Source organism: Rhipicephalus sanguineus, chromosome 8 (assembly GCF_013339695.2).
Source record: "Rhipicephalus sanguineus isolate Rsan-2018 chromosome 8, BIME_Rsan_1.4, whole genome shotgun sequence".
Classification (NCBI taxonomy): Eukaryota; Metazoa; Arthropoda; class Arachnida; order Ixodida; family Ixodidae; genus Rhipicephalus; species Rhipicephalus sanguineus.
The window spans coordinates 48469875-48493505 of NC_051183.1; the positions used below are offsets into that span (position 1 = coordinate 48469875).

At 47.5% G+C, this 23631-nt stretch overlaps 1 protein-coding gene and 1 long non-coding RNA gene across 2 annotated transcripts in view; both read left to right on the plus strand.

Annotated features, from left to right (window-relative positions):
- Positions 1–1947: 1947 nt before the first annotated feature.
- The window catches only part of LOC119403207 (G1/S-specific cyclin-D2), a 29987-nt gene continuing 8303 nt past the window's right edge, over positions 1948–23631 (plus strand). The window contains exons 1-3 of the mRNA XM_037670154.2: positions 1948–2210; positions 5257–5472; positions 16910–17066. Of these exons, the coding sequence (XP_037526082.1) occupies positions 1989–2210; positions 5257–5472; positions 16910–17066 (595 nt within the window). The 5' untranslated portion in view covers positions 1948–1988. The remainder of the gene's footprint in view (positions 2211–5256; positions 5473–16909; positions 17067–23631) is intronic.
- LOC119401842 (uncharacterized) lies at positions 13804–14524 on the plus strand. Its single transcript, XR_005185529.2, has 3 exons — positions 13804–13963; positions 14051–14122; positions 14206–14524. It is a non-coding gene; the product is annotated as an uncharacterized LOC119401842 (long non-coding RNA).

Here is a 23631-nt window from a genome sequence, read left to right on the forward strand (position 1 = left end):
CTAGCAAACTTTTGTTTGGTAAAAATAGGGTCATTCTATTCATCGGAAGACAAAAAAGGCCAATATACAACTCATATACGAAAAATAATCTCTGGACCCCAATAAAGTTTGCATCATCATCATCATCGTCATCATCATCATCATCAAATTTATGACATCTAACTGGAAGGTATCACGCAGCGTTCAGGTATCGGTGTAGAATAATAATAAGGAAAAATATGAATGAGAACTAACAGACAATAATGCCAAGGAAAGTATAGGGGATTTAATTTGTAGTAATCAGGATATAAATTGAAGAAAGTAAAGTGGACGAAAAGATAACTTGCAGCCAGCAGGGACCGAACCTGCGACCTTCGAATAACGCGTTCGATACTCTGCCACTGAGCTACGGCGGCGGTCATCTTCCCGTCCAATTTATGGGGTATATATGTAGATTTAAACCTAGGACTGTTAGTCAGCGCCGATCCACGGCGGCTAGTGTGGAACACTCTTTTTCTGCCTGTTGGCGTCACGTAGCACGTGAACTTATTTCGAGCTGGCAGCTGACCAATAATCCCTCGCATACCACCTGAAAGCATCAAGTCTGCCAGAACGAGACCCTTACTATGAATGAAGGAAAGAAGATGACTTTTGAAGGGCTCGTTTTTCCTTGTTAGGCGCAATATTAATGAGAACTATTAGACAATAATGCCAAGGAAAGTATAGGGGATGTTATTTGTAGTAATCAGGATATAAATGTGAAGAAAGTAAAGTGGACGAAACCATAACTTGCCGACTTGTCCGTTAGTTGTCATTAATATTGTGTCTAATAAGGAAAAACGAGCCCTTAAAAGTCATCTTCTTTCCTTCAATAAGGAAAAAAGAAACATAAGTTTAACCTTTATTTTCTTCTCATGGCATTCAAACGTCCACCTCAATATGACGACTATACTGCTCTGAAAGAATACATTGCCAGTATATTAACTCGTATATTAAATCCTCTTCAGCATCGCTTCAGCATGCTTTTGGCGCTGGTAACATCGATGACGTAACAAGCGTCACAAGTTAACGCACTGGCGGGAACTTGTAAATCCACAGCCCATGGATCAACATCGATGCGCCGAGTGAAGCGCAAGAAAAGAGTGAGAATTAAAGGAAAGCACGCGCAGTTAAAACGTTGCAATTAATGTATACTGTTAAAAACAATTACATTTGGCTTCTGGTAAGACATTTACACGAATTCCAAAAAGTATACACCATTTGATGCTATGCATACACTAAATGAATACTCGAAACGAGGTTTTCAAGCGGTGCGACATATAGTCGCAGTTAACTTTGATTAGTTTAATAACGGGGTCGCACAATCTTTGTCAATCGCCGCTAGTGCGAACACACCTTTCGTCTCATCTGTAAACGCCGCGTGCGCCGCACGCAAACCTCGACCAGGCAGAACGTGAACCGAACAAAGAAAACAGAGCCGACGCACGAATGAGGGCTGCGCGTACCAATAAAAAGAAGCAAAATGCACACCTTTGAGATCATTCTTTGCATCTGCACTAGGGGGTATACGGTCCTCCATTTTATCACGCTCTCCCTCTACTGCCCAATCACTCCTCTCTCTCACATTCGCTTTTCTCCTCGCAAGCGCTTCGACGTTTAGCCTTATTGGTGGAGAGGAGAACACCCCTCCTCTCCACCAATGAGGCAGAAGGCGAGAGCGACTTCCTCCTCTCCGAAAAGTTTCGCCCTTTCAACTTCTCACCACCCCGTCCAAGTTCCCACCGACGTTCAGACGACTGCTCGCAGCCGTCAGATTCGGTCGTGCGCGCATTTGGCTGAGCGAAGTCGTGGATTTAGGGGCTCGGCGGGCAACGTCGGCGGCGTGGTGTTACGGGTCGTGGCATCGAGTCTTCTTTGTGATCGCGGCGCACTGACTCAAAGATCTGTGCCGGATTAATAGCCCAAAGCTGGACTCTACGGGGACGACGCCTTGACGACTTGTCCCGGCTATGATTGAAGACGGCGTGTTAGATCTGATGTGCATGGAGACGCCGCACATGGGACAAGTACTCCGTGCTCCGCACGACTCGGCGATCGTGGGTGACGCGGCGGTGATGGCGAGGTTGCTTGGACTCCAAGATCGGTACGCGGTCACGTGCGACTACTGCAGGAGAGTGCAGACCGAGGTTCAAACACCGATGAGGAAAACGCTGGCCCTTTGGATGTCAGAGGTAAAGTGTCAATTTTGAAACTTTTCAACTTATTATTTTTTATTGGCGTTAGTTTGTTACACAGTGAGGTGGCTAGTCGGGCTATCTGCTTACTGCACTAAGTCGGGCCGTGACAGTTTTAAAGTTACACAATCTAGTTTCATTTAACCTTAGTGGCGCCTTCTCCACCTGTCATGGCGGGTGCGTCGAGCAAAACGGAACGTGGTTTCGGTATGCAATTTCGTCGAAAGGATTCGAATTCGCGACCATTTATGCGTTTGTATACGCCAAGTCCCCGTTCGTTACATAGCAGATCAGCACCTTTTTTTCTTTGCGTAACCACGTCTTCACGCAGCAATTCACTGTCCTTGGGTTCGAAAGCCCACATAAAACGACTAGGCACTGTTATGATCGCTTCGAAATGTCATCAAGTAAAGTGCGATGGCATCTGCGACACTGGCTTCTGCTGCAATTTTTTATTTCATCAAGATCGGCACTCAGTTAGGGATATATTTCGGAAAGCGATCGCCTAGTGACAGCTGTTCGGGGGCAGTTACAATCCTGAACTCGGTGGTTTAGTTTTAACTTGGGGCCAGTGCCGAGCCTTTCTGGGTCTTATGACGTTGCACGACACGTCGGTGCCGAGGTTCTCTTTCGTGTTTACAAATTTTTCTTTACACACTTTACCATCGTATTTTGTGTCAGGCGAACTTATTTAAAAACCACGCGTCCTATTTTTGGCAGCTTTCCTTTTTTTCCCCCATTTCTTTTGTCATATTTACCAACGGAGTAAACGTTTTGACTAATAGTCAGTCGTGGGGTTCAGGCGATGAGCTCTGTTATTTGGACGTCCAATTTTCGTGAATTTTTTATAGCACGCTATATTTGGATAGCAATATTTGTGGTATTACTCGAAGCAGATGCCACTGTTACGACATATCGTGCCTGGCAATGTGACTGCGACTTTGCTTTATTCTGAGCTTTCGGATTGCTAAGTTACATCCTAACTAGGTCCGCAGATGAAATGGCCCTCCGATACTCCTCGCGTGTTAATTTAAATTCTGCTAGCGTGTTTTACGTTCTATCCTTTGATTTTTAACTTACCACAACGCATTCTGTCTTTAATATTTATTTATTTTTTTTTTTTTGAAACGCTGAAACATTGTGCTAAAGGTTACCGCTTGTAGGAGTTCCACGATCTATCGCTTGGTTTGGTCAGCCTAAACAGTTTTTAAATGTAAATTTTAGACTCATTCTTCAGCGTAGTTTGTTAATATTTTGATCATTAAAACTGTGAATATGATTATGTGTGCACGCAGTTTCTTCATGTGTGTGTTTAGCGGTAATACATGATCCCGCAGATGCTTTACCACGTATCCTAACTGACATTGTTTTAATTACAACTTTCAGCGGAAACATTTTCAGTAAGTTCTACTTTAGAGTTTAGAGTAGCTTTAGATGCGTGCACAGATAACCATTTCTTATCGACAGATTCATTATTCGACAAGAAGATAAAGAGCAATCGTCTGTTTTATCTTTAAAATATTTGCTCACCGTGGATTACGTAGAAGTTCAGTATGCATTTTTGTGTCGATATTTACATACACCCTAATATTTCATTTGAATATCTAACCTTGATGCGGAATAATTCATTCATGACATTTCCCTTACGCAGTCACGCTGGTGCAACTATGTAGTTCGGCTGTTTTGTTCTCATCATTTGGTACTGAATAAATAATTGTTACGAATCCTCAGTGCTTGCGGTGACAAAGGCGCGATTGTACAACTGTCAGTAATGCCAATTCCTTTAGATGCAATGTCGGAGAAGACAAAGGAAAAAAGAATACCAATGGCCGAAAGCTTTCGATAGCAATATATTTCGCCTCTCATTTAGAATCCGTATTTTTCCATAGAGGTGCTATCTACAGAAGAAACGTTGTGTTTGTAACATGTGATCTAGAGTTAAGCTCAGCGAATGACGATGGTGCCGCGAACATGGCTACCCACACGAACGGATCCCGTAAACGGATATTAGGTAATACAAATACTACCGTGTTTTATCGGTAACCCGATAAAGTAAGATTTACAAACACAACTTTAAGGGCACTCAAACATTTAGCAAAATCGACGGGTGGGCTAGCTGATACAGCATATCTTTATGTTTAGAGCAAAGAAACACTAGGACACAACAGAAGGCACAAGGACAGCGCGCAGTGCCCTTGTGTCTTCTTAGGTGCACTAATCCTAAAGGTTCGAACTTTGGCTATAGCCTTGCTGGGACGCAACCATGACTGCAGAGCGCTGCCTCGGCCATCAGTATCACAGTCATAATCAGGCTGTAGTTGTCGTACGAGTATGCGTTTTAAATACGGCTTCGCTGGAGAAGCTTCTTTCGTTCATCGTCCCGATGTCTTTCGAGCTTCCTTGACGGGCCTTATTGCATCATAGACAACTATTGCCGGTTATGACGTCTCTCTTGTCCGGACCAACAGTTTTTTTTTCCGCCGTGCAATGTGTGTAGTTGTTCAGTGCTATCACGTCGCCTGGTGACACCATGACAATTTGAACAACAGTATGGTCTCTTTAACGCAAGTTATTTAACCCCACCGAATTGGCTCACTGCGGCTTCAACAATACCGTCTCATCATCTCGCGCTAGAGGGACCTCGATTTCCCTTCTGTTTTATCCAGCGTTGTCTTAAGCTCCGTTTAAACGTCAGCCCGCGTGACATGACCAAAACAGGACAATCGTATTCGCTGCACAGCGTCATCCCGATACGGCACTCCTTCGTATCGGAGACCTCTCATCTTAGCCTTGCGATGGCACGCAGGAATACATGCATCTGTGTCCTTAAGTTGCCGGATTTACCTGTTCTTAGAGGTTCTTTACTGCAGAGAAGTCGATTTTCTTCTATACAGTGAACGTACTTCATCGTCGGTGCCCCGATATGATGTGGTGTACCTGCAGACAATCCAGTGTTCGCCTTGGACACCGCTTAATCCAACTCGATTTGACCCATACGGCAGGACCTAATTGTTTCTTGTTCAATCTCTTGTAACTCGTGCAGGTGTGCGAGGAACAGGGCTGCGAGGACTCCGTGTTCCCAACGGCAATGAACCTGCTCGACAGGTACCTGTCCCAAGTATCGGTGCGCAAGCTGCACCTGCAACTTCTGGGCTGCGTCTGCCTCCTGTTGGCCTCCAAGATGCGACAGACGCGCGCCCTGGCGGTCGAAGCGCTCGTCTACTACACCGACTGCTCCGTCACCGCACAGGAGATACAGGTGAGAACACCCGTTGTTCAATATCGCTAGTCATCCGAGAGCATTGGCTATCGCAAGGCCCGTACAGACGTTTAGCAGGGCCGATCAGAATTGCAACGAAACGTGTTCGCTGTCTAATGCGATACCAATAATCGTTTGGGGTTTTACATCCCAAAAGCACGATATGATTATTAGGGACACCGTAGTGGAGTTCTCCGGAAATTTCGAGCACCTAGGGTTCTTTAACGTGCCCCTGAATCTAAGCACACAGGCCGCTAGCATTGCAGTGTAATGCGTATGCTAGCTTGACGTGGTGTCTCCGACAACGAAAGCCAAGTTCAAAGAAAACGAAAAGAGCAGCTAAGAAAGCTGGTACAATATATGATTATGGGACAAATAGGGTGCAGTCATCTGTCCTCTTCGGCCACAGATAAAGTTGTTGCGTACCAATTACATGATTAGAAAAAATATTGTAGATACTAACCAAAAGTATTGGATAACGTTAGCAAGGACATCACGTATACATTCACACGTGGGCTCAACTGTTTAAGGTGTCATTTTACAATTGCAGCCCGGCTACAGATGCAATCTTTCAGCCTTCGTCGTATCAGTGAAATCAGAGACTAGTCTTCCCGTATCCACGCTATGAAGGCGACAAAGGAGTATCTTTTATCACCCTTCTGGTTTTACGTTTTATACCTCCAAAAGAGGTCATGGGCTGAGGGGATAGATACAGTTACGCGGGCTAACGGTATCAGTGAATGACCTCCGAACCCTGCACGCCGTAACGCGGGGTCGGGGGAGGGTCAGCCTTGAGTAGGGGAGGGGGCTAGCTTTTTAGGACGTGACTTCGAAGGGAAGAAGCCACAAGGGCGGTCCGAAATGCGAATGCAGTGAATGCCTCGTTCCAGGCCAGCTTAGGAGGAGGAAAAGAAAGTAAAAAAAGAAAGCAGAAAAACCAACAAAAAAACGTGACCTCATAGTGGCCTGCCGAAAAGGGAGCGGCGAAGGTGAGGCCTGCGTGATGCCTCACAGCGGGGGATCAAAGGTCACTTGTAACAAGGGGGCGTCGACGGAGAGGTCAAGCGATGACCGGATAATGGACGAGTTTCGTTTCTTTCGCACTTTTGGGCTCCGGCAGCCCGCTGTTAGAGAAAGGGTTGACCGCGGGAGGTCGCCACTTCACTTTTCGTTCGTCCTTTCATAACCACCGAGGCTGACCGTTGTTGCGCTCACCTTCCACGTGCCTCTTGACGAGCGCTGAATGGTTGAAGGGCGTGTGGCCGGCGTGTGCCGAGCAGGGCTTTATTGTTGACGTCAGAAGGGACATCCCTCCACGTCTGGACGGCCGTCTGCTTTTTCTTCTTGCCTTTTTTTTTTGACGTCAGTCCACGTCTGGCACTCGTCTACAGTCCGGTCCCATTCTTCCCTGTCCACGTTTGCTTCTTGTCTGCTAGCTAAGCCTCGTACATCTGTTTCGGTCTGTGCTCCTGTTTTGTTCGCCGTGTGTCCTCTGTATACGCTTGTTGATTCTCGTTCGTAAGATTCTATCTACATATTCTTTTTACCCGTCTTTCATGGCCACTTTCTTCATCAGATATTTGCGTTGCGCTTGATTTTATTGCATTGGTAGACGTCGGTGTCACTCATTCTATCGTTTTTTTTTTTTTTTTTTTTGTCGCTCGTGCCTATCTCCACTTACATAAAGAATGTCCTCTGCACCGTATTCGTTGACCCTTCAATCGATTTACCCATCGCCACTTTCCTGTTTGCTTAAAGGTCACTGCCTTCCCACTGGTACAAATCTGCAACGTCTCATCTTAGCAATGAAAAAGGAACTTCGAGGGCTGTTTGTCGTCCTCGTTAGCGAACAAGAACGGCAAGGACTGCCTCCGTGCCGGGCCAGTTGCATGCACTTTTGCTGTCCTTATCCCACACCCGCCTGACAAATGACCTTCTTTTCCGCCGCCTTATCTCTAATCTTCACCGTTATAAAGTAGTAGCCGAGATCGCCATCTAGTCCGACATCCGGGGTTGTCGTGCGCATCCGTGGAACGGGACTACGGGCTAACGGGAAGCAGGGAGGATGGTGCAATCGGCTCCTGAGGGGCTTGACGTGGGGGCACTCGGAAACAGCGATTATGCAAAGCAGTTGAATGGCTCTAGTGGCGAAGAAGCCTTAATCTTATCCTCATCTTTTCCCGACAAGTTCCATTTCTTTGGCCTCTGATGCATCGCGCGCGTTGTTATAAGGCAGTCTGGTAATTCGTAATCGCCTGGCATAAGGATGCCTTGTCTCGTTTTTTTTTCTTTGATTTTAAATAGGCCTTCTCATTCGATGCCTTGCGCGGCACCTGGACACCGTATACATCTGTTTCGAGAGGCCAATGACCGCGAACCCTAGTTCAGAAGGATCCAGAGAATGAATGGCTGCGCGCTAAGCCAGGTTACTCACTACTACTCGCATTCTGGACTTGAAGAAGGATAAATGCGCACATCCTGTGACCTGGAGCTTTAGTCAGTTTGTCTACATGAACACCGTTTACGTAGATGCCAGAAGCTGCGATTGGGACATCTCTGGCCCTTTTTTCAACTACAATAGTGTTTGTGGGTTCCAGAACTGTTCAGTGGACGCCGTACAACCATTGGCTGCAGTCATCCCAGTTTCTGCGCAAGTCACGTCATTAACCATCAGCGCGTCCGCAATGTCAAGACCGCTTGTTAAGCACACAAAGCCTTCCGCAAACAACGAGTGTGATTGCCAGCTGCGCCGATTGACAATCGACGCCTTCAGGGTCTCAACCACGAGGGGGGAGGGCAACAGTCGGGATGGCAGTGCACAATGGAAATCCTTTTTTACTCCCTGAAAGCAAATCTAGGAAGTGTGTGTGCTTTGGAAAGCACACGGCAAGCTCGCTATAGCCACCTTATACCCGGAACAATATTCCATTGTGTTCCTGCTATGATGGAAGATCTGCCCAATCGATGGTGCTGTCCTTCCGGAGTTTTCACGGACTAACGCCGCTCCTGGTCGGCGGTGGGGTTTGCGGGCGTTCAGCTTATGGCTTCGGCTGTAGCTAGCGTTATCCTGTCACGTGACATTCCAGTCCCTACAGTTGTCTGCTTGGCGACGACAGCAAACGAGAGTATGGTGTGCACACCTCTTCGATGCCTTACGTGTCCGCCTGCCTGCGACGTGCCTGTCGAATTGAGCGATGTCGAGTGAGCCTGCGCGAGCTTCCATGCGTGACGAGACCTTTATAGCCGAGAGAAACAAATGGACTCGATGAATCCAGACGTTCCGGAAGACAGCTGTACTGGAGCTTTGAAGCAGTTGGACGGTGTGACTTTAACCGAAGTCTGGCTGTCTTGCGCTGGCTCTGGTTAGATTGTCCTTGCGTGAAACTCCTACGAAACCATGTCTGTACCTTGCGAAGTGCTCTTGGTTTATCCTTTATATTCTTTTTCTTTCATTCCAGCTGCCTTTCTGAGGATGGCTTCAGACATATGGACGTATAAGCTGTGTTTATGTCGTGTGGTATGATGGCTGTGCATATGTAACATTGCGTGTGGAGGCGAAATGCAAAAGCGGCAGAAAAGCTCGCCCGTACAACCGCCAGCACTCGGTAAACTGCATATGCAAAATAAGTTTCACCCTACGTTTGGTTCTCTTTCTTTTTCAACGTCTGGTAGCTTCACCTGTTTTGATTGCAGCATGTTTCAAATCAGTTTCCAATATCCATAAGTAACCCGAATGGGGGATGTTGTGCGGCGACAACACTGGCCGTGTCCGCCATCTTTTTTGTTGGACACAGTCGCGTAATCGTCGAGCTGCAACAGCTCTTTACGTAACTTAACACTGGTGCCCCAGCGTCGCCACGTAATCCGATTTAGCGATCAAATACCATGCCTATCTTCATTTTTTCCTATTATATTACGATTCTGTGTTGTCACGACTACTCCGTAGGCTGCCATTGAAGGACGTAGCGGCTTGTTTTAACTACAGGGGCACGGAGGGCCTGTGAAGCAAGAAAATCGTCTTCTCTAGGAGGCTTGGCGACTCTGATTCGAAAGAAGTACTAAGCAATAGGAGACCACACAAGCAAACAAAAAGCAGCACAAAAGAAGTGTGTGTATTTATCACCTTGCAAGGCGCGCCCCCATGCACTTGCTGTTCAGCAGGTTACGGCGTCCCTTGCACGGCATGGGATGCACATCGTCTGTGTGACCCCTCGGATCCCCTGATGCTTTTTTATTGTGTTTGATAGTGTTGGTTTTATTTTTTTCAACGCGGCCTTCTATCCCCCCACCTTGCTGCTCCCTCTTCGTTGCCCTCCATGCACCGCGGTGCCATTGGCTCCTCCGACCGCGTGCCATCTGTTGCCTGCTTCACCCTTCAAGTCGCTGCGTGCAGGTCTCTAGCGGGTTGCCGTTTGTTGCCCTCGAAGCCACCCTCCTTTCTCAAAACCGCGTAGACCTGAGCGTGTGAGTCGAATGTTGTATACGCGCATATGCGAGGCATCTATTCCACCATTCTTACAATGACAGCACTTTTATTGAACCTCGCTGCGCGGAGGGGGGGGGGGGGGGGGGGGGGAGTAGGGTTCGGAAAAAAATGCATGTCAATGCTTTCACCGCCGCCATCTTGGAGGAGCAGGTCTCAGGTTAACATGCACTGAATGGTTCCTCAGAGCTTGATCAATCGTGCATGTGTTTGTGTGTACCTTCTGCGTCACTTTCGCTTCTCTGCTGCCTTTCCTGTGTTTATCTTCTGCTTGGTTTCTATATATCTTCTCCTTGCATTCTGCTTGTCTTTCGCTACTACACTTTTCTTCCCTTCAACTTGTTACCTGCATCTTTTCTGTCATTTGTGCAAAGCACGAAGGCACAATGCTGCCCTTTAACCCCGTATGCCGTAGCACGCACGACATGCGGGAGCGTCGTGCCTGTCGAAGCCCCTTTAATACTCGTCGCCCGATCATCTATTAGACGATGTTCTCACTTTCTGTACGTTTCTCTCTTTTCTTTTATTTATCTCTACGTCCACACTTTCACTTCTGGCCGCACCCAACGTTGTCTCGGCAAAACGTCTCAAAGCGCGAGCAAGGTGCGCTTTTGTGCCACCTGGCGATGGTAGAGTCAGGAGGATTCTCGGGGCTTCTAGGTACCAACGCTGTACACACGTGATGGTTTCTTTCGGCTCACCCCTTTCTTACGTATCTGTCGACAGGTGGCCGGGGTAAGCGATGCGTGAAGTTAGGGTCACGACCGCGTTCGAGGACACCTGCAGTGGCGTTTCAGCGATAGGTGGCGCTCTTGTGCAACCGCTTGGGCATTATCTTACTCTCTACCTTACCGCTGTTTTAATCCGTGTTCGCCTTCTTGGCTCTATTAACAAGTACGTACCGATAAAAGCATGTCCAGTTAACTGCGTCCACTGTAATGGTTATCGAACCTTGAATGTTATTGAGTTCGTGGTCAGAGTGGTCGAGGTCGAAATGCTGCCTCATTTACACGTAAGTCGACATTAACTGAGCATCACACGTTTTTTGTACCGCACATTGCAGGTGCGGCAATTAAGAGACACGAAATTACAGGGGAGACCGACGCACGGGCAACAGTATACGTGGTATTCACGCGTAAGCAACGCTGCGCTCTCGTGCGGCATGACGGGAAGCGCTCGAACCGGCGCGGGGAGACTTCCGCTTCCTGTCGCCATGTTTTTGGGGGAGTGCTTTCGTTTCGTGCTGCTGTGAAGCGTAAGAGCTGCGCTGACCGGGCATTGTAATCAGGCGTCATCAAATATGGTTAACTGTGCTGTGTGGGGATGCAACAACGAGTCAAGGCGGAAGGCTGACTGTGGTGAAAACACGACGAAAGTCATTTTTTTTTCTGTTCCGACTGTTGTTCGTCGGCAGTGCAACCAGACCCTCGATGTCTCAACGAAACGTCGGGCGGAATGGTTTCGTCGCCTCAACCGTGGTGACATTAATACCAACGCTACTCACTACAAGGTCTGCAGCGAGCACTTCGTTTCTGGTGAGTGCCTTTTTGTCGTTCTGCTACATATAGCGCAACATAAATATCATGGACTGGGCTTGCATAGGTTGGTCGACGCTAGTAATGCTGTAGCGTTTGTAGTTAGCATAACGTTTGTTGGCTTGTTTGAGGTAGCGAGCTTAAAGATAGCTGTGTAAGCGTCATTGCTTTAAAAAGGCACGCGTGCACTCCGAAAACAAGAGCTGCGGAATCAATTTGCTATGTGCTCATTGCTTTTCCCCGTAGTGCTGGCGCCTGTGTCACCGTGTATCGTGAAGATGTCACGAACTCGTCGCAGTAATGTAATTGTCATGTCATGCAGTTCGTGGACGTATCCTACCGTTTACTGTAGCGCTTAGAGTGACAGATTGGGGCCACTTGTCATTAAATTTCGATAGCAGGTGGAGGGAGAGCAATGAACATTAGTAAAGGGTGCTGCCCTGTCACGTTCCCCCATTCACCTTTTGTTTTTCTTTAAAATCAAACTGACTTGATACCGCGTACTCGCGTTTCTAAGCGCGAGTTCGCAGTATTGATTTTCGGTCACAGCGGCAGCGTTTTCACGTTTTTGTAATGCAAAAGTGCCCGTGTGTTTGGTTAGTGAACCCAAGCTACTGTAGAATCCCCCACTGCGGCGTGCTCGAAGTGATGTTGGCAAACACCAGAAATTAACTAATGCCCAGACAACATTATTCCTATTGGTTTTTGTGAAATGGCTATCATTGTTCTGGAAACGAGCAACACTTGTGCTGTCGATTCCGTTGCTTCAAGTTATCTTGCGCACGACCCCTTAGAACAGTGCCTAATTCATTTGCGTAAAAGCTGCTTTTCGTGTAGTTGTGGCTCGACTCCAAGTAATGACTGAACTTCTTGCTACCGCAGCGAGTAGCTCGTTAGAAATCTGCCAGTTTTCTGCGAATTTGTGTTTACAAACAGTCTTGTTTACACTTGCAGGAAGGCCATCCTACCTGATGGATGTTACAAACCCAGACTGGGCACCCAGCTTACACTTGGGGTATGACAGAAACTCAACTGCTAAATCTGAAGCAAGGTATGTTTGAATGTGCTACTTCTGACCTCCCTCAAAACGACACACTTGTCATGGCTGCCGCTCAGCCAAAAAACCCTCGTGCCGCCCGTGCTGGTAATGCAGAACAAATTTAAGATTTCGAAACTGCCAAGCAAGTGAATAGTGTGTATGCAAGGAAAATATTAATAAGACAATGAGACCTCAGTGGGTGCTAGTGAATACAGTGTTGTTGATGGCAGCCACATTTTATGTTGCACTCCAAACAGCAGAAGTCTAAGAGCCTGGCACGTATTCTTGCATTATTCTGGTGAAGGTTATCTATTTGTTATTCAGGTTGCTTGTGACACAACTCAAGAGTTATGCAGCATATGTTATACAATCATCGAGTGATGAGCACCAATTTTACACAAGTTGTTTTGAGATTAGTTGTGTCAGGAGAGAGCAGACAGGTTGTAGCTTACAATGTCGTGAGAACTCGGGGCAGCAATGTCGAAAATAGCAAACAATTGCAGAGATCCAACCATCACTGTAAGTAGTGCCAAGGATTACAGCATAGACATTTTCACATAAAGGCTTTACATTTTATTTCAGGCACCAGCGACGTTGCAAGAGGGCTGCAACCTCAAAGGAGATCCAAGAGGGCAATAGCAGAGTTCTCCAGCCTTCAAATGTGTTGAACGTGCAGCACAGCGCTGTGTGCAGAACTGTCACGGGTACAATGGCTTATTCATACATGGGGACTATTCCTTTAATGACATTCAGCATCTTATAGCACCTTGATTCTATACAGGCACACCACTTGCACGCCCTGTTACAGCACATAACAAGGAAGCTGATGAGCCACATGCGCCTCATTGCACACTCAACAGCGGTTCAGGTCAGTGCCCTAGATAAGCTGTTCATACAGGCTGGATTTTACATCACAGTGTGCTTGTAATGGAATTATATTGTTCCCGATGGTCTTTGAGCTAGCAGGCAGTGGCAAGTTGTGTACTTTTAATTTTTGCATGGTTGGTCTTTCTGACAAAAATTACAAAACCTCACTATTTGCTCATCCTCTACCCCATTGCATGCAGTAAACAGCGTCATATATCCAACAGTCCTACAGCGTAAACTATTTGGTGCTTCCCTCTCTCTGAAGTAGTGGGCCCATTATGTGAGCACAAAATTGGTGGTTGTGAAATAGCAATGACAACACTTCAATGCAGGTCAATCCATGCTGCAACAAGTACCAGCTTCAACCGTAGCTCAAGATGCTGATGATACTTGTGAGTGATTTGTGTTTACACAGTTCAAACGGCCCGAGTACTTTAATTTAGGAACATAACTTCAATGATTGACAACACCTCATTGCAGACCCACCATCTGTGCAATCACCCGAGGAAGGCAGGGCCTCAGCTGAAATGGGTTCTCCCGTTGGAGTTGTAGTGGATGCCTCATATTGTGAGTACTGCATTCGTTCAGTTGAAGCAAACTGGAAGTGTTTAACACAAGGGATTCTAAGAGTCACATTCCTGTATTTTTTATCAGATGTAAAGTTTTCTGAAGCTGGTGTTCAAGCCACCACTTCGACAGCTGAAGCTTCAGTAAATACCACTTCATGTAAGTAATGTGACAAATATCTCAAGCACTCTGCACCTGACTGGCAAATGCGTAGTAATGTATTGCCTATACATTTCTTTCAGTGCTAAAGGATGCTGAAACTCAAACTGACATCACAGGCAGTGTTCTGAAGAGTTTTGAAGCTGATAACCAGGTCCTACGCACCGAGTTACAGGAGGTGAAGGGCTCTCTGGACACACTTCGGCTGTTGAAAGCTTCTTTGGAGCATGACAACACCCGTGTGCAATTTTACACGGGCCTACCAAGCTTCACAGTTCTGATTTCACTGTTCACACTTGTCGAAAGTAGTGTGCCACACAGCCCAAACAATGCTCTTGCGAAATTCCAAGAATTTGTACTCACACTAATGAGGCTGCGATTGGGAGTGGCCTTGCAGGACCTGGCGTCTATTGAAGCATTGACGGGGGTCTTCAATGACCGTAATTTCTGCCTCTGAAACTTGTACGGACTCTGAACGAAGTTTCAGACACCGATGCAGTAAGGACAAAAGCAGGAAATAAAGTTCATTTTTCTACCTGAATTTGTCTTTCAAAAGCGCTTTTTTAAGTCCTTAGAATCCCTTCTTGCGTTAATTGACCATATGTTTTCTCATGCACATAACGCATATGCTGTGCCCATTATGTTGAAGCAGGAATCTTCCTAAAAATCCACTGTTTGCGCCAACAGAAACGAAACTGCTGGGAATAAAGTTCATCTTGCCCCCTACATTTGCCTTAAGCAACCATGTTTTTTGTAATGTAAATTACATGCCAAGCCACGCATGTCAAAGCAAGAATCTCCCAAAAGACCAGACATGTGCAGCACTGAAGGTAGGGATAACACTGCAACACAACACAAGCTGCTTCTAAATAGGAGAGCAGTGTCCCAATGTGCGAGCAGACTTCACCAAGACCGGCCATACAGGTGCAATGCGCAGCTTTAACCATGCCATCCTGCTTGACTAGAAGCCATGGCTCTAGTGGCTGAGGTGAAATCGCCTGAGAGTGGTTAACCTGCAAAAGGATGAAGTCGTTTATTTAACTGCTGGCTTTACGCACGCAGAAAACACAGGCCACCTAAACGCACACAAAGCAAGGCAAATTGCAGCATCAACAATGAGTGAAACTAATGTAGGTATCACCGCAACAGTACAGAAGCAAAACGCAATAATAATAATAATATCTGGGGTTTAACGTCCCAAAACCACGAGATGATTATGAGAGACGCCGTAGTGGAGGGCTCCGGAAATTTCGACCACCTGGGGTTCTTTAACAGAAGCAAAACGCAAGCAAGCATCTTTCATGCATGTAGTCCATTCTAGGCACACTTGCGCGGACACATGCAACATCCGCTACCTCGCTGGCAGCGACAATTTGTAGAACGCAATGCACTTAGGCAGGTGACGAGTATTCGCAAACCAAAAAGAAAAGATGCCGCAGCAAGGTAATCGCTGGAAAGTGCAGTTACACTGTCACTGTTTCTAAAGCAGCAGCGCGATGGGAAATGACGTGTACAAGCAATTATTTTAGTATCGTTTTTCTTCTCCCTAAGCTCCGAAGAGAACTGTGTTACTTGACACTGTGCTGTGCAAAAAGGCACTCCTGGAATTTTCGCGTAGCGTCGTAGTGTAACGGTACAGAAGCGAAAATATGTAGGACCTCGCGCAGACACTTGTGAATGTTTCACGAGGTCTCGCTGCGCAGCGAAGCAAACTTCCAACATTAATCACACCACTGTCACACACATCGGCAAGCACTACCTGTTAGCGTTACAATGCGATCCAGAAATACAGTCAGCCTAGTCAAAGATTGTCTTACCTTGGTGCGCGCGATGTTTTGATCGCCGTGTCTTCGTAGCTGGGGCTCTTTGCACGAATCCGCTGGTCAGGTAATAATGCAACTCGAGATTTTTCGGCCTTCAGTTGTTCGTGGGTGATGAAACTTGTCGTGTGCACAAGGTAATCCTTGATGTCCGAAAGTTCTACTTTACGCACGAGCGCGAGATCGAACGACGTTTCTTTCGAAGTAAGCAAAAGTGGATCGACGCCACCGCAACGCTCCACTTTCTTAACGTAGCGGTTCTTCGCATTCGCCTCTAAATTCTGCGCGTACGAACTCAACTTTACTGAGGGGCCCGCATTCATGGTTGAAAAGCAATGGTGCTTTACTGCAACTCTTTTAAAGTAATGAAAAGGCAGAGATCACCAGCCGCGGAGCTGCAGAAACACCGTTTGTTCTCGTTGGCACCGTCCCCCCAAAAATATGGCGCTACCCTAGTGGCCAACCCAGGTCGTGCCCTTTCCGCTGCTGCAGCCGCCAGCCTGCTCTGCTATGACGTCACGTGAATACCAAGTATAGGCTTTTGGCACGTTGCCACGGCAATCGTCAGCTTCTGGGCTGATTTGTTGCCTGGTAATTTTGTTCTTTAGGTGGCTAAATTACATTTATTATCTTATACTTAAGGCGGACGTAAGAAGCTTCAGGATAGACGCACAACTCGGACTCACTTGGCAGATATAGGGTGAACTCGAATAGACGTTTCCCCTGTTGTGTTTTCATTCAATGGTCCTTTAAGGGCGAAGAAAGTGTCCTTTGTGAAACACCCCTCTAACCGCGTCTTTTTTAAATGTGGATCATACCCTTTGCGGAAAACACCCCTCTGTGAGTTCTCTAAGGGTTCTTGTAGAAAAAGCCCTGTCTTGTGGAAAATATCCTTTTAACAGTGCCTCCTGCAAAGTGTTGAAATGTTTACCCTGCTAACGGCGATACTGTCTTCCCTCCGGCATAGGCCTGGGAACTCGAGGTGCTGAACAGGCTCAAGTGGGACGTCGCGTCGGTAGTGGCCAACGACTTCGTAGACCACCTGGTCGCCATGCTGGGACTCGCCGACTGCCGCGACACCGTGCGGCGGCACGCCAACACCTTCATCTCCCTCTGCGCAACCGGTGAGCGATTAGTCAACTGATATACTGAAGGACGAACGCACTTATTGTCATCTAGGCAGCCATTTTGTTGTACATCTAGCGGAATTGTAAAGCTGCACTTTAGCTCGCCCCCGTCATCTTCAGGCGCACACTGGAATCGTATCGCAGGACAGAACTATGTACGTTGACGTGACGCATATACTCTCTATATACTCCGGCTGTTGACGGCAACCATGACGACAAGCTTGCCAGGACAGTGTATCTGATCGAGACGGCGATGTCAGTGTACTGTGAGAACAGTAAACTAGGAGTCTTCAGGCGTTCCTAACCATACTGTATTATAAAGCCTACCTCTGTAGGGTGTAACAATCGTGTGTACCCTTGTGCCAAGTGCGCTTGATTTGTATATCCTTTCCCGACGTGGTGCGTCATATAGGCATTCTCAGTTGCACTGGCGTAAATGAGAATCCGTTGGCCTATCTATGCATGGGAATGCGAAAGCGCCATTTCCTTACAAAACTATTACTTTTTGCGGCTGCTTTTGCGGCCACACATGCACCACCATAGCCACCCATCTGCCAGTGGTCCCGTTTATTTTTATTTTTTTTTTTGCGCTCTGCTCCTATCAAGGGAGATAGTCCGCTGCACCAACAAACTCAACTTCGCTCCCCACTCTCGGTTTTTCAATTCACAATTATTATTCTTGCCCCCTCCTGCGCTGACCTTTCGTCGTTTTCATCTGCGTATACAAGCGCTAGCGTTGGACGGCGCATGCGCACCACGACCTGTCATTCTCGGTGCGCGTGAATATACATGCGTGTACGTGCACTCCAGAAGGCGGCCCCGCTAAACCATGCTTGCAGAGGGGAAGGACAATGGCCTGACGTGCCGGACTGACGGAACACCTGGATGCATCGGAAGTTCTTACGGTCTGCTTTTCCCCCTCGCACTGCTCGTCCCGTATAATGCCTTGCTCTCACTATCACTCTTTCAACAAAACGTGGCAGCCGGCACGCGCTGAGCTCGTGCAGCCGCCTTTTGTTGTAGGGCCTGTCACTCGTGTGTTCCTTCGAACGAGTATAACTTTATATTACTCTACTTTGTTGGGCCTGGGGGTGGATAGACCAGCTTTTGCAGGTAGGGTGCCCTCATATACTATCGCCCTTCTGCCTCTTCTGCTGTGCAATCGATAAGGCTTGTGTGTGCGGGGGGGGGGGGGGGGGTGTTAAACTAGCTTCTGAAGGCGTACGGTTCCTCGACAATCTCTCGCACTTCTGTTGTTTCTCTTTTTTGCTGTACTATCGAAAACATTTTCTGGTATACCAAACGCATTCGACTGCAGCGTCGTGACGTCGTCTATACTCGTGGTCCCCAACGCCGCGGTCGTAGTTCGCCATCAACCGCTGATGTCTGCAACTCGGTCCCCTTCTTGGCATGATATACGGCTACAGGAGCGTCTGCTACGTCACTAGGCCCACTTCTGCAACTTCATTTTCGGGTCGGCTGCCACACAGAGGCCTCCTGCTTCGGTATAGGGTTATCGCGCCGATGTAGAGCTATTAGGAGAGGCTTAGCGAAGTTTCTATGACGGATTGAAAGAAGGCACCTAGACCTAAGCCAGGCGTAGGTCATGGGGCTGCCGATCGGGCGTAGTATAAGCTAGAAGGAGTCCCTCACCCCAGCTGTTTCCGGCTTTCCTTTAGGCTTAGCACATTCGTTCCGCTCTCGTGCGTTTCAGTTCCCTACAGCTTTTTTCGGGAGGCACGCTTATTGATTTTCAGACAGAGGTTACCCAGGAGCTGACGTCCTCCCGTCTCTTTGCACAAGGAAAGAAATGAACGACGCTGATTGCACGTGCGCCCGTGTGTGTTTTATTTATTTCGCTAGAACTTCACTTAGGGATGAGGCACAGCTCGCCCTAGGCCTAATGGTATCCCCCTCGTAGTTAACGGGAACCCGTCTGTGAAACTGTGGACTATAGCGGTGTGGCGAAGCCTTGATTGCAGGTCTCCGCGGAAGGGGGGTCCGACCCCACGCCTGAGCTGCTCCAAGGCGGGATACGTTGGACACCCGCCCCCTCCCTTCTGCACCAGAAAATAGCTGCGTCACGCGCACACCCAGAACCTACTTGTTAACTATCCCCCTTGTAGGGATGCAGTCTTTTGGCAGTTGTGTATTAATGTTTTAATTTGTTTCATTTTTGTAGTCCTTTCCTTCCGCCGTTTCTGCTTCTATTACTGCTCGTTTTAGCTCAACGTCTGCTACTGGGCTTGGCTCGGCTTGTTCTTTAGTTTTGCTTTGGCTTCTTTTTATTATTCCTGCTTTGGCTGCCTCGTGCAGAAGTCTCGGTATCTTATTTTTTGGTGCTGTTGCTTCCATTCTTACACCGCAATGCTTACGAGCACTATATTCGGTGGTTAGTGTGTTCTGTTTCTCTGTTTGGCTTGTGTTCTACAGTCTTGCTTTAGATATTTTTTTTTCTTTGATTCTTGTAGAAGCCCTGGCTTCTTATTTTTGTTGTTTCCTTACTTCCTTTTCATTGCCGGTGTTCTTATTTTTTCTTGAGCCAAGTTCTCCTCTTCTTGTATTGGCTTGTCTCGTCTTCGATCCGGTACAGTTACTTCCCTTCCCTATCCACGCAAACTCGCTCATGCTCTGCAGTAACGGCATCCAGGTGTGAAGCACGCGTTGTTGCCGCATAGCGGTGCGTGCCGCTAATCGATTGCTCCCATCCCCCCTATGCTCCCCACACTCTAAGCCTAACCGCACATAGACGCGGCCCATATCTATCTATCCATCGAGCATACGAGATTGTCGGATACCGCCATGTGTCAGGCACGCGTGCCACTTCAACACCGGCCGGCTGTCGGGTTTATTTACAGCTGCTGCCTGAGGCCTCCCAGGAGGCGTTACATTTGTATTTTAAATGGTGTTACGGGATGTGGTTCCGGTGTGGTGTAGTTGTATGCTTACTGACGCGTTACGCATGCCAACTTTTGGCGCCCGGCTTTCCAACTTCCAATTGCTGCAGCTAGCGGGCGGTGGGTGCAGGTTCCATGTGTTGGTGGTATAGGGTGCGGTGGTTTTGTTTCTTGCGTTTGTTTTACGTGCGTGAGCTTGTATCTTTCGAACACTGTGAGGATATCCACTTGTGTAGGGCCAGATGGTAGTACGCGTGATTTGACATTAAGATAGGTTGTCGGTGCGCGGGATGAATCGCTTGGCTTGTTTCCTATAGCGCTGTGCTAGCCATCCCTTTAAAGTTTTCGAAACGCCCCATTGGTCTTGGACTTAGTGAGTTTTTCTGAATCGACTTTCGAACTCAACAACGACCATCTGTAGCTTCCGAGTACGTTGCCACGCGCGTTCCTTTTTGTATTTCCATGTAACCGATCCGTTACGCGTATGGCCACTGCCTTTCGCGAACCACGCCCGAATGTCTGGGAAGCTTCCAGATTATTTTAGAATCTTCTGATAGGTTTGAGCGCGCAGACGCGAACATTCGAGTCTTATCGCTGGTGGCTGCACTAGTTCTAGAACAAACTCAACTGTAACGGCAATATATAAACCCAGGGAAGAACATTTCGCTCTGTCTGTCTGGGGTGAACAAGAATCAGCTTCATCAATAGCAACGTAAACGCCATCAAGAAAACGCTCGGACGTCTCAGCCTAAGTCAGTGAAATGTTTACAGCTTTACAGTGCTTTACTCATAAATCGATAAAAGAAAAAAGAATAGATTTGAGCGGGCCTCAATGGGCGACTACAAAACCTACATCAAAAGGTGTCATAGCGCTAGACACGGAAGAGGAAGACAAAACGGCACAGGCTCTAAAAAACCTAGTTCTTAGGTAACACTAACGGGTCAGCGTTCTAAATCCACAGAAGTTTGAATGAAGAAAAACAAAATCTAGAAGATATAACAATGTGCTCGCAGAGTGCAATAATTACCGTAAGCTAATCGTAAAAAGGAAAAAAGAGAGAACAGGTAAGGCTAGCTGTCCTGTTCTTAACTGGCTGTCAGTAAACGTCATCGTCATCACGGCAGATGCGTATCAGCGTTCAGACTCCCTTATCTCCCGAACGCCGCGCCTGCGTCAAGCTCTTGAGTGAAGGACTCACTCCCCTCCGATCTCGGAGCTCTCGCTGTTTACACAGCAGGCAGGCAGGCCGCTGTCCAAACCCCGGAGCGTCAGTAAACAAACGCACCAGGGGGTGCCGCAGAGAGCGAAGTGAAAGAGGGTAGATGTTTCAGGGCTTGAAAAGAGGGTGCTTTCGACAATAACAGCCGTTCGTATTAAACAGCGAAGGAGCGAGAAGCAGGGCGATAACCTGGAACTATGGAGTGACCCCCGTTGACAAGAGCGCTGATTGCGTAGCGAGCGCCACCTGCATTCGCGTTCGAGCAATACCCTTCGCCCTCCTCAGTTAGAAGCGCACCCCTGTCCTGCTACTCCATAGGGTCCGATGTTCGATTCCTTTTTGTTTGTTTTTCGGGGAACGAGTGGAAGCGATGAGCGACGCTAGTGACCTTTCTTAAATACCACCCTCCGATTTCAAGTTCAACCTCTAATACGCCGAAGTATATAGTCATGGGCTGTACTTTATGAGATTCCACCATATTGTCAGATTACGTAATGGAGGCATTTTAAGCCACTCAAAAAGGCCGTAGCAGCCCCGTCGACCAATAGGAATTGACAAGATGGCGAATTTGACAACATGGCGGAGTTGAATGCCGTCTCTGCTTTCGGTGTAATTAGAGCATTAGCAACTTTCGCGAAGCAATATATAGACACGCAACTCAAACGCGAGACTTCCAATGCGCACTTCGAAAAAAAAAAAAGATAGAGAGACAGTGCGGAACTAAGCGACAAATAAAAAAAAAGATGCCACAGCAGCATCGGCTTCCCGGAGTTTCGCGATCGTGTCGTGACAACAGGCGCGTGTCGCTTGCGGCACGTGTCGTCACGCATGACGTCAAATGATCCAGCCGGCCCACTCGCTGTTTCGGAAGCAGCAGGCTCGCCGCTCAGAGAAGCAGACGGCTGTTTTGCTTCAGCGGTCCCGTTGCCTCCCTTCCTCCCGCCTCATCTCTCTATCACGTATGTCTCCGCTTGTGCGCGCTGCTGTATTTGCTTGGCTTTTTATGGCTCTTTTGTGGCTTTTTTTTTCTTTTGCGCGCAGAATTTGTTGAGCCTATGCGCGTGCCCGCTTGACTGACGGCATCTGCTGCCACGATCCTGTGTCTAAATAGAGAGTGGGGAAGTAGGGATGAAGAGGTTGTTGTCACTCTGATTACTGTATAGAGTTATGAGCGCAGGGATAGACTAGGGCATCGGTGCATGCTTGTAAGAGAGGCAAAACTGAGAACTAGGTACGGCGCTGATATGGTACCAATGTTATGTGATGTAATCAATCACAAGTACACGGATATCATTCCTTATTGGATGCTGAAGGTTATGGGTCTTACGGAACATTTATTGAGATCGCTTGACTGCATCTTTCTTTACTGAATACAAACACCGTGCTCATTGAGCCTTCTTGGCCGGCAGTATATGCAAATCAGGGCGCGCCAACACATCATCACTATGGCGAGAAAAGTTCAGCGCCTTGGTGTAGGTTCAACACCACTCGCTGAGGCACATCAATTCGGTCTCCTTAAACACCATTTTAGTTCTCGTCTGGGTTGCAAAGAGTACAGGCCGCGTCAGCCAATCAGCAATGCGAACATCTCTTCCTAGTTTATTCATGCGCGTCGTTGTTGGCTTGTCGACTGCGCATCGTTTTCGTATTGAACACCGATTACAGATACGATCTTATCTTACAGCCCTCTGCCACCAATACAACCTCATACAGGGTGAACTTTAAATATTGTAGGGCTACGCATAAACTTTTGTAATGAGGTGACACGATGTTGCTGCTCGGCGACAGGCACTAGCGTATGCTTTGTATTGCTTTGACGGCACTGAAAGGTGTAAGCGATATGGAGTATAAATGTTATCGGCCTTATAAGCGCCATCACATGATAAACCCTCAATAAGAGGGTGCGAAAGTTGCTTCCTCTAGACAGCGCGCTCTTTGGAACAATATACACCTATTCGTGAGAAGTCTGTACCAGCTGGCGCCGTGTTATCGTCCGCAAGCAGCCTGGTTTCGGTTTCTTTGTTTTCCGTCTGCAACTTGCAGGTTTTACATGTGCACGATCGGCCATTCATTTAACGCAATTAGGAAAACAGACAATCGAATGTTTTTTTTAGATGTAATCATTAATTCTCATGGAAGCATACACGTATGCTTGTATAATACATTCGGGTCCTGCTCCCCCCCCCTTTTTTTTTTCCTTTTTTTTTAAGAGTGTCATTGACGGAACCATTTTATTGCGACTCTCCTTTAGAAAGCCAAAGTAAGCTCTTCGAGAGGTGAACTTCTTTTCTGTGAAATACCGAAGACAATTAAATTAAGGCAGCGCGTGCAGCTTTCGTCACGACCTTAGTACGAATATGATGCGTTGCTGTCGGCTTGCATTGTGCTAACCCCGTAACAATTTACGTCCTATAGGAGCTTTCCCTGAGGTACAATCAGGGTGCA